General features: G+C 37.4%; 1 protein-coding gene across 1 annotated transcript; it reads left to right on the forward strand.

The window, feature by feature from the left end:
• The first annotated feature begins 5,750 nt into the window (after positions 1-5,750).
• On the forward strand, positions 5,751-11,793 carry LOC116214646 (WD-40 repeat-containing protein MSI1). The gene is made up of 6 exons (XM_031550044.1): positions 5,751-6,264; positions 8,534-8,860; positions 9,410-9,562; positions 10,367-10,491; positions 11,046-11,141; positions 11,279-11,793. Exons 1-6 carry the CDS (start codon positions 5,920-5,922, stop codon positions 11,505-11,507), a joined length of 1,275 nt encoding a protein of 424 aa, XP_031405904.1. The 5' UTR covers positions 5,751-5,919; the 3' UTR covers positions 11,508-11,793.

Genomic DNA, 11,793 nt, shown 5'->3' on the forward strand with positions numbered 1-11,793 from the left:
AGGAAGAACCAATAAGATTGCTTCAATTAAGAAGACTTACCACAATTAATCGAGTGATTAGCACTTATTATTTAGTTTATTGCAATTTAATTGATTCTTCTTCATGCCATGTGGCGAGGTACGATCACCCAATAATCTTTTCCTTTTAACCCCTCGTTCCACTCAAACCAAGCTAGCTCATCCTATAATCCTAAAAGGAAAAAATTCCTCGTCCGACAATATTCCCAGCCCTAAAAAATCCGCTTGCAACCCATCAACTCTGGCCCAGCTCTCCTCCCCTTGGCCCAAATTCCTCTGGCCCAAACCCAGCTCAATCCCAGCCCACCCGATTCTGACCCCGCCCAACTACCTCTAGTCCAACTCCCTCCGACCCAAATCCCTTCAATCACTGTTAATTTCGCCCTTCCCAAACACCGTCCCCCTCTGTTTATCTTGCCCCTGTTTCATCTTCCATCGTACCTCATATCAACTACCCCTACTCTTTATCGGATCCTTTTCTCCTGTCAACTTCCTCACACCTCTCCTCCTCTCTAACCTCCCCAAAATCCCCCTATCTTAGCGCTTGGCAAGAATTGCTACATCACATTGACAAAATGCGGATGATCCAAAGGCTGAGGAAGCGAGTCAAAGCATGGCCCTAAACCCTTCATGTTAGTCCTCAGCTGGAACTTTCGGGGTTTGGGTTGCCTTGCGGCAAAACGTTCCCTAAGGACCTTCATTTGGAAACACTCTCCGAACTGTATTTTTTTTTATGGAAGTTAAAATTGAAGTATCTATGGCCACTGATCTCTTATCGTGGCTGGGATAACCACTAGTTCAATACGAGCAAATTAGCCAAAGACTTTGTCATATAGAAGCCTTACAGTTTCTACCACAAAGCGGATGACTTTTTTGCGTGAGTACCTCTTGTAACACATTATTTACGAGGCACAATTAAATTGCAGACATCACTCTCTCATTAAGCTCGTCGCAATCCAACTGCTCTGTCTTGTTGGGCTTCTAACCCATCACGACCTCCTTCAGGCCATTCCGAGCCAATATTGCTTTTGAGGCCCTTGACAGATTATTGAAGGATATTGTTGGATTTGTATATCGTGATGGTGCAGCAAAGCCATTTAGATGGAAGAATATCCTACTTGGAGGTGATTTTAGGCGAATTTTAGTAGTGATATTGAAAAGGGTTAAATTACTATGAAAGTCCTAAAACTATGCAAAAAGTGAAACCTAAGTCCAAATGTGTGAGTTTGACTCAAATAGTTCTATCATGATATATTTCTTTTTTTTTTCTTTTTAAGAATTTCTAAAAATTTTAGAAATTTAAATTATTATTTGACTAATCAGGAAGTAACACGTGGACTTAGTTTATACCGTTAACTTACCGTAATAATTTTGGATAAAAAAGTCTAATGGATTAAACATTTAAAACTATTTCAGCCAATCCTATACATTTAGAACTTAAGTTTTACCTCTAGTATAATTTTAGGACTTCCCCGAAAATTTAGCCTATCGAAAAGTAGTGGGAGGGAAGACAAACTAGATACGTGCATAGATTTTATTTGTGGGATGACTACAAACTGTTCTTGCTTTCAAAAAGCATGAGAGCTAGTGACACTCCAATTAATGTGAAGTAAATTTCGACACAGAAGGGCTTAACAAGTGGCTTCTCCATATTGGTGATGGAAAAGTCCCTTTAATCAGTAGAGAAGATGAAGGTCCCTACCAAGACAAAGGTACCACAACAATATTTACCAAATTGTGATAAAAGTACATATCCTGATTTTGTGCAGCAAGCTTTAGAAGAAGAATACCTATGCAACACTTACAGCTCGAAATGATACTATTGAGGCGATCAATGGTTTTATTTTTTGTATGCTTGATGGGCCAACAAAACAATATAGAAGCCCACATGAGATTAGGAAGACTTCAAATACTGTAGCTGAATGAAAAATAAATTATATACCCGGTCGAATATCTAGACACCTTCGTTTTTAGGATTCTCGAGTCATTGTTTGCGATTGAAAGAAGTAATACTAATTATGGGGCTCAGGAACATCAACCTTGCATCTCATCATTGAGCATTCGAGGGATTGGATAACTGAAGGGGGATCATCAAAGGAATGAATGTTGGATCCGAAGTACTCATCTCAAGAATAGTTTTGACTATTAATGACTCGAAGTCGAAGTGGCCTTTTATTTTGTGGAGGAAACATTTTCCAGTAAAGGTATGCTAAGTGATGATGATTACTGAAAGTCAAGGCCAATCATTAAATTCTGTCGGATTATATCTGCCAAAATCAGTGTTTTCTCATGGACAATTTACAGGTTGCGTTGTCTAAAGTAACCTCAACAGAAGTTCTGGAAATTCTAGTTCCAGAGGACAATGAGAAATATACAGGATGCACTAAGAACATCATGTGCAATGAAGTGTTTTTGCAGTAACACAGCTTAATTACCTCTAATTGCATGTCAACTGATTTTGTCTTATATTGTTTCCACTGTCTGCTACATGTCCCAGCAAAGATGAATTTCTAACACACTGACTAATTGGCTATGAGCTTTGACCAATTGACCAATTGAAGATATTTAGGGCGATGATGATGGTCATTGATGATGGTCTCTATTGGGCTCGGTTTGATCAGTTATGGAAGTAATTGCACACTCGGTACAAAAAGATTTGAAAAGTTACACAATTGGTACAAAAGTTTTTTTTTTACGCCAGTGGTACAAAACATTTGTAAAACATATCAATCAAGTTCACTTCTCTTTTTTGATAAGCAAAAGTATATCATTAATAAGAAGAAGTGTTTACAATATTAGTAAGGTTCGGATACCCTTCAAAAGTATAAAGCGATTGAAAATTTGACCTTACGCCGAGTTGGCTTAGATAATGTGCAAGAATATTATCCGACCTAGGAATAAAAAAACACAGCCATTCAAAGAAAATATTAAAGGATAAATTAATATCCGACACTATATTCCTAATCTCCCATGTAGAGGTCTGGGGATGCAAAATGACTTCAACTAGAAGCAGGGCGTCGCAAGGTATCTAGATCTTCGTGAAACCTTTGTTAGCAGCTATGGTCGAGGCAAGAAGCATTGCTTGGGCTTCTGCCTGGAGTGGTGTGTCTTCATTCAAGATCTGGAACCAATGAAGGCATGCAATTGGCTGATGTAGAACTCCAGAGAGGCATGATCTGCTGCAGTCCCATCAATCAAGTTCATTTCATCAATTCTAAAATGATGCCATCAGTTGCTGCTTACGTGGCAGATAACGTGTCACATGCAATCTGATGTGGTGCTAAAAATAATAAAATATTCATTTTAAAATTACAATAAAAAAATGAAAATCCAATTAAAAAATTTCCTCTCTCACTCCACTCTCCACTCCCGTCTCTCTCTCCTCTCTCTCCTCTCTCCATACGAGAAAGAGGAGAAAGAGAGAAGAGTGAGACGAGATAGAGGAGAGATAGGGAGGAAAAAGAGGAGCGAGAGAGGAGATCAAAGAGGAGAGAGAAAGAGGTGAGAGATATGAGAGAGTGTTTTTAATTGGATTTTAATTATTTTATTGTAATTTATTAAAAATTTAAATAATGAATATTTTATTATATTTCTTGCGTCACGTCGGATGGCAAGTGCACGCCATCTGCACGTAAGCAACAACTAATTGATGGCATTAGTCAGAATTAACGGAATGCACTTGATTGATACATAGTTCCAACGTTTTGTATCAGTGGTGTAAAAAAACTTTTTGTACCAATTGTGCAACTCTTCAAAACTTTTTGTTCCAATTGTGGGATTTACGTGACAGGTTCGTTGAAATGAGCTTTGATGAACAGAGAATGGAAAAAAATACCGGATCAATATGGAAGGAATGAAATTGGGAATCTCTATAATATTAAAACTCTTGCTTGAAAAGCCATGTGTCCCTCTATTTTTTTCCTTTTTCATTTTAAATATATTAAAAAAATTTCTTTTGAAAAAGAGGAGCGAGAGAGGAGATCAAAGAGGAGAGAGAAAGAGGTGAGAGATATGAGAGAGTGTTTTTAATTGGATTTTAATTATTTTTATTGTAATTTTATTAAAAATTTAAATAATGAATATTTTATTATATTTCTTGCGTCACGTCGGATGGCAAGTGCACGCCATCTGCCACGTAAGCAACAACTAATTGATGGCATTAGTTCAGAATTAACGGAATGCACTTGATTGATACATAGTTCCAACGTTTTGTATCATTGGTGTAAAAAAACTTTTTGTACCAATTGTGCAACTCTTCAAAACTTTTTGTTCCAATTGTGGGATTTACGTGACAGGTTCGTTGAAAATGATGCTTTGATGAACCAGAGAATGGAAATAAAATACCGGATCAATATGGAAGGAATGAAATTGGAATCTCTATATATTAAAACTCTTGCTTGAAAAGCCATGTGTCACCCTCATATCCTTTCAAACATATTTAATTTTTTTAATTTCTTTTTTTTTAAAGTTTTATTAATATATTAAAATATATATTTTTTTTATAAGAAAGTACATTAGATATATTCAATAATCCATTGAGATTAAATGAATCGAAATCGTTACCAATAAGTGAGTATAGTCTCGTCTCACCTATGATGGTAAACCTCTCACAATCGTCAATATTCTCCAGTCACAAGACTCACCCGATATTTTACCTAAACTACCAATTCACCTAAAATCAGCTAACATTGATGAAAGCCTATTTCAACTTTTTACAATTTAAGTAGTCTATTTATATTGTGATCTCAGTTAATCCAGATTCAAAAGAAGTCGACATACTAAGAGATAAGCCTCTCCCATTCGTGATTTTCTCCAATCACAAGACACACTCGAGGTCTTACCTAAGGATAACATGTGCCAACTCACATAAAACCAACGCATGTTGATAAAAAAAAGAGTCTAAGTTCTCGTGGGAACGATACTCTACTCACTCTATATTACTTGTCACGGCCCGTGCACTTGCGGGGTTTAAAAACAGTCAAGCACCAAGAAACATTATTATTGATGTGGCTTCAATTCTATGAGGCTCTCGCTATGATGAACTGATGTGAGATGCGGACGGAAAAATAAATTATTATATACATTTACTGATAGCTTTTAATAAAAATACTAAAATTTTCTAAAAAGTATACTTAATAATCCTTGTAATACTTCGAAGATTAAATAAAATGTCATTGGATATTGATAAAATTACATTCCGTACCAATATGATTAATATAATTAAATAATTTTGAGAAGAATTTAGTAGTGTTATCAGAACCGGACCGGATGGTGAAGCGAAAGAGGTATGAGTTCATGGGTTTATGGGTCCAACTTGAGGTTCGATAGGTCGGACCGCAAGTTTAATTAAAATAAAATAAATATTCATATTATTAAAAAAATTATGATAATTAAAATAGAAGTATGATGATTTCAAAGAAATATAAGGATAGTATAAGAAAAAAAAACATTTAATATTTCTTACTTCAAAATAAATATTGGATTTTAACAAGTACTTAAAAGTAGAGTTAATAAAATAAAAAAAAATAATGATGGCTTGGTTGGTAGTATGCTAGTATAGGAAGTAAGAGGTCATTGGTTCAAATCCTTACAAAACCTAGTAATTTTTACATTACATATGAAATCCTTAAAACCCATAGAACCGGTCGGTTCAATGAGATTTTACTAAAAAATGATGTTAAATTGAATAGTGTTAAATTATTATCCGAAAAATAAAGATAGCGGAGCCTTTGCCGATCATATCACATCAGCTGCCCCGTCAGTAGTCATTCTCTCTCTCTCTGTGCAGGTCCAGTCCTTCTAGGGTTTTGCTTGTTGGCGGGAACTCAGAAAAGCTAAAACCCACGACTTGAATTCTCCATAGAGTCAGGGGGAGGTGACCGGAACAGCGACGGCGAGGACATGGGGAAGGACGAAGAGGAGATGAGGGGGGAGATCGAGGAGAGGCTGATCAACGAGGAGTACAAGATATGGAAGAAAAACACCCCCTTCCTCTACGACCTCGTCATCACCCACGCCCTCGAGTGGCCCTCCCTCACCGTCGAGTGGCTCCCCGACCGGGAGGAGCCGCCCGGGAAGGATTACTCCGTCCAGAAGCTGATACTGGGTACGCACACCTCCGATAACGAGCCCAATTACCTCATGCTCGCCCAGGTCCAGCTCCCCCTCGAGGACGCCGAGAATGACGCCCGCCACTACGATGACGACCGCCCCGACGTTGGTGGGTTCGGGTGTGCCAATGGGAAGGTCAGGGCATCTGCTGCTATTGACTCCATTAATTCATTTCGATTCTTGATCCTGGATCCTGATATTCTGCTGAAATTTGATAGAGTTTTCCTTGTTTAAATTGTGAAGAATTCGAAGATTTGTGTTTTGTGTAGTAGATTGATTTGGGTAGTGTCGAGACTTAAAGACATGGTTATGTTATTTCTGATACATTATAAAATTTCCCACTTTGGGGAGTTTGGTGATGGCGTTATATCCAGAAACGATGAATAAATGATCTTGTAATAGTTGACTTCCTTCTTGTCAATTTTTATTCGATAATTGAACGCCACGAAATCTTTCCCCAATCAAATAGGATTAGAAGTTAGGCCTGTAATGGTGCTAGAATTGTTTCATCATGCCTGTAAAATCAGGTGTTTTTGATAAAGGTGGGAACCCAGTAGGAAGGGTTAGAGAGACATAAGAGATTTATGGTACGTTTTGTCCTTTTATTCCTTGCATTTATTCGGTCCTTGATACGAAATGTCAGTGTAGATCTGAATTAATTGAGGCCAAAGATGTGCAGTTTAGCGTTGGTATATATTTATGGTTAGCTGCTTATTGATGTTTAGACTAGAAATTTACACCTCCTGATAAAGAAGGTGCAGTCGATCAGTGGTTTGGCAAAATAACTACTTTGATTCCGGTGATACCTATTTTCTCAATGATGTATCAGTATATTGAATTTTTTATGCTTTTAATCGAATCAAGTAGTTTCTAAGTGTGTGAAATGGAGGAAAATTCAATTTACTGTTGCTTTTTACAGTAATTTCCTTATTATACTCCGAGCCAGTAATAAGTTTTACATATGGGTATAAATGCTCGAGGTCTCTTTTGGTGTGGCATTATTGTGAATAGTGAAATTTGTAATCACGCTTCGTTCATGGTTATTCTTTATCTCCGTACTCTTGACCGCTGATTATTTTAATTATATCCTCTTTTTTTTTCTTTTTTTGGCCCTTTAGTGTTTTGAACATATCCATTGCTAGAAAGAGAATTTGTTTGCTGTATCCAACCTTTTATAGCTATGTATGTGTTAATTATCAGATCTGTGATTATAGCTCTGTGGTTGCCCTTATATACATTCATACGTCTTGATCATGTGTTGGTGTTAACCAATTGTAGGTGCCAGTGGAAAAACTGATATTGCTGTCTGTGCTGCTTTTCACCATCTTAAGTTCCATGAATCTTATCATGAGCCTTGTAAAACTCCACAATGTCTGAAACTTTTATTGCAAACTCTGCCCTGAGCTGAATCATTATTTTTCCCTGTACGCCTTTTCCTTTTGAAAAGGTTTAAATGTTTCTCTTCATGTCTTCACACATGATGTATCGTTGCTAACATATATTTTAATTGATTTTTCAGAGCACATTTTAAATTTATGGTGGTGCTGTTTTATTTTATCATTGTTTTTATATAGATTATTAGAATTTTGGCATCCAATTACGGAAAGCAATATTAGTTTTCTTACTTTCTGTGATCATTTTGGAAGCATTGATTGTGGCTTGTCTTGTTATTTGGGAACCACAAGTACATTTGTTTAACACGAGTGCTTTCTTGAGCTCATACACTCTTCTGTTAGTAGGATAATACTTCATTCATTCAGCACCATGGTTAGCCTGTTACATATATGTCTAAGAGAAAGCAAAAGCAATGAGATTCTTCTCTTACTAATTGTGTAATGACATTTGCTTTCACCTAGTGACTTGCCACAAAATTCAAATTTCTGTGGTGGTATCTCGCCAAAGCCAAAAAGGGTTTTTGAAATAAAGCCAAATAGAGTTATCTGCTAGATTTAGCTGGAATGTTTTCCTATTGCTTTTTGTTTGTTTCTTGAAAATGACATAAAATGCCAGAAATTGATTCTCACCTTGCCATGATGGTTTTCTATTATGCCATGATTCTGATGTCCAGGTTTACTTGCTGGAAATTCACATTTTCACGGACCTGTACTTGGAAAAAATTTCTTGAATCTTGCTTGTTCAATTCTGTCTAGTGATGTAACCCCCTCATGCTGTGTGTGCCTGCGTGTGTTGATGTTGCTTATTATGAAGGACAATGGAATTAGACATATTCTAAATGTTTGTCTTTTTGGGTTGCGCATGGATATTCTCATTGGTTCTCTCCCTTTTTTACTTTTTGTAATAATGCTGAGCTTGAAGAAGTGGATGGTTTTTTATGAATTTGGCTGCTACAATGAGGAGAGTTTTTCTTTTTTATAAATTCTGATGTACAATGTTTGTCCTGCAGGTACAAATTATTCAGCAAATAAATCATGATGGGGAGGTTAACCGGGCTCGATACATGCCCCAAAACCCTTTTATAATTGCAACTAAGACAGTTAGTGCAGAAGTTTATGTTTTTGACTACAGCAAGCACCCATCAAAGCCTCCACTAGATGGAGCGTGCAATCCTGATTTAAGGTTGAGGGGCCACAGTACTGAGGGCTATGGTTTATCTTGGAGCAAGTTCAAGCAGGGACACCTGCTGAGTGGTTCTGATGATGCTCAGATTTGCTTGTGGGACATCAATGCGACTCCCAAGAACAAAGCTCTTGATGCTATGCAAATTTTTAAGGTGATTCTTTAGTCCCTGTTTTTCCATTTATGGACTATAAATGAGCTCTATGCGGATCCTGAAATTTTCTTTTCATGCAAATGTTTTTACATAGTAGTGGCCTGTTGGATGAGTATGAAAGAATGAAATGAAATTGCCATTTTTGCATATTATATGTTTATTAGTCTAATCTCTGTTATTTTATTTGCAATTTTTCATCTTGTTTTCATTTTCATTACGAGCTCTTTCGATTGATATGTTAAGTTCAGTTAAAGTTGAAATTATAGCATTTTCTTCATTTGGTTTTAGCTAATACTCCTCTACTTAATCCCATTACGTACCAATTCTGTATATCAAAATGTGCTATTTGGTCTTTATTTCTCAGGCAGAATGTATGTAGGTACAATAATGTTATGCTACTATAGAAAGTTTTGGCTTTCAAAGAACCGAGTAAAGCACTTGTCTTTGTAATTCTGTAGTAACCAAATCCTAGATGGTTCAATCAGATTTCATATATAGCTATTCTGTTTCTTCTTCAAACATGACAAGTGTATTTTGGCGCTACATTAGGTTCATGAAGGTGTGGTGGAGGATGTAGCGTGGCATCTGAGACATGAATACTTGTTTGGGTCTGTTGGTGATGATCAGTACTTGCTAATATGGGATCTCCGTACTCCATCAGTCAGCAAGCCAGTTCAATCAGTGGTTGCTCATCAGAGTGAGGTAAAGTGGCCAAAAATGTGGTTGCTTTAGTCTCTTTTTTTACAGTTAATGAGAAGGATCATTTGTACGTATTGAAAGACTCCTAAATAAGAGATGCTCAAGCAAACTTTTCATAATACTTGGCAGTCAGTTGTGCGTCATGTACTGAAGAGGAACATATGAATGGATCCCAGGTGAAGATAAGTAGAATTAAGTTAGCTTCGTGTTCCTGAGTAAAATAATGTGGATTTTCTAGTCTTTTCTGGCCAGTCCTTTGGGAGCTAATACATGCTCCCATTTATTATATTACTTCAGTTCCAATCATTGTTATATAGCAGTAAGCGGTAACTGGTTGTGAACCTGTGGTTAATTTCCTTGTAGGCTGGCCATTTTAAGTTCCTCTATTTGAAAAGAATTCCTTAAAAGAAGAAATTATGTCATAATTTTCCTCCTCCTTGTCTGCTCATAAAACAGTACTATGAGAGACCTTTTTCATTACTCAAAATTTATTCAGGCAGATGCCCTTGACATTTGGATTAAATCGGACCAGAAAATTTTGCCTTTACGCAGAAGGAAGTTTTCAACTTCTTTTCTCATCCATTTCTTCTTCTTTTTCCTCTCCTTTAACTTTGTAGATGTGTCTTTTGATCTGTTTCTCTGGGGAATAATTTTGGTGCTTGGGTATTTACTTTCACAGTCAGTTTTCCTGAGTGCTATTTTTGGTCTCTCTCTGTTATTAGAAGCTGTTTCTAATGGTGTCAAGGTGAAGGTGTATACCTATAACCATCATTTTACAGGTAGTTGCTTTTTCATGATCCCATGCAGGTCAATTGCTTGGCTTTCAATCCCTTCAATGAATGGGTTGTTGCAACGGGCTCCACTGACAAGACTGTTAAGTTATTTGATCTACGCAAGATCAGCACTGCACTTCACACCTTCGATGCCCACAAGTAAGAATATATCTCCTATAATGTGTGCATTACTTATCTATTCTATTTCTCGGATTCCATCCATTCTCCTAAATTGAGTATTGTTCATTGCTAAATGACTTGAATTTATTGGAAGAATTAGTAACAAACTTTGTATGGTGAGGGGCTGCCCCGGAGAATTCCCAATGTTAAGAATAAGGAAGCACCGAAGCAAAGACCAAGTGAAGTTGCTTGTCAACCTATCTATTCCAGGCTGAATCTATTGATTTAATATGCTTGCACCGATGAGAAACAATATATTCCTAAACTGAGTGGTGAGGTCACTCAAAGAGGTTCTCTTGTAGACCATGTGGTGGGGATAATCTGTTGTGTTGAACCAACATAAGTACGTAAGGTGGATGTTATATAAATCCATAGAAAATATAGTCTAATTTGATTGGATTAATCTCCATTTGGCCACTGTGCCGATATAAATGTTCTGTGTTGTTGTCGTCTTTATTTCCCATTTCCCCTTCTGTTTTCTTTGTGTTTGTTTGATGGATACGATGACAGAGGAGTTGATTCTTGATGTACAGGGAAGAGGTTTTCCAGGTTGGGTGGAATCCGAAGAACGAGACAATTTTAGCTTCTTGCTGCCTTGGCAGAAGGCTCATGGTGTGGGATCTCAGCAGGTTTGGCTCCCTCAACCTTTTCAATTGTAATTTGGCTTTTTCCTACTTTCGATAGGAGCTTCTGCAGAGGAACTGCACATGAGTGGGAAAACAAAGTAGAAATACTGTTTATATTCATACTATATAATATGGTGCAGGATTGATGAAGAGCAGACGCCAGAGGATGCAGAGGACGGGCCACCGGAGCTGCTCTTCATTCATGGGGGCCACACGAGTAAAATATCGGATTTCTCATGGAACCCGTGTGAGGACTGGGTCATCGCCAGTGTAGCAGAAGACAATATACTCCAGATTTGGCAGATGGCGGAGAACATTTACCATGACGAGGATGACGTTCCGGGGGAAGAGTCCACCAAAGCCTCCTGACCTAGTGCACGAGCAAAATTGATCGTGTCTCCATTAATTATTTCATACAATCAACTGGAGGGAACCGATTCCATGTTGTCGTCTTTGTTTTTATGGTGACTGTTTTTGTTTGGCCTTAGCTTATTGTGGTGGTAGAGCGGTGCTGCGTTTGTAGTGTACTAGTAGCTGCCCTTGTCTGGGTAAATGTGTAGTGCAGGGAAGGTCCTCTTTTGTACATGTTTTGAAACTGTTGTTAGATTGTGAAATTGCAAAATCGAGTTCTATCTTCCGTGGGCTGTCTTTTTCA

The sequence above is a fragment of the Punica granatum genome, chromosome 7 (genome assembly GCF_007655135.1).
Source record: "Punica granatum isolate Tunisia-2019 chromosome 7, ASM765513v2, whole genome shotgun sequence".
Classification (NCBI taxonomy): Eukaryota; Viridiplantae; Streptophyta; class Magnoliopsida; order Myrtales; family Lythraceae; genus Punica; species Punica granatum.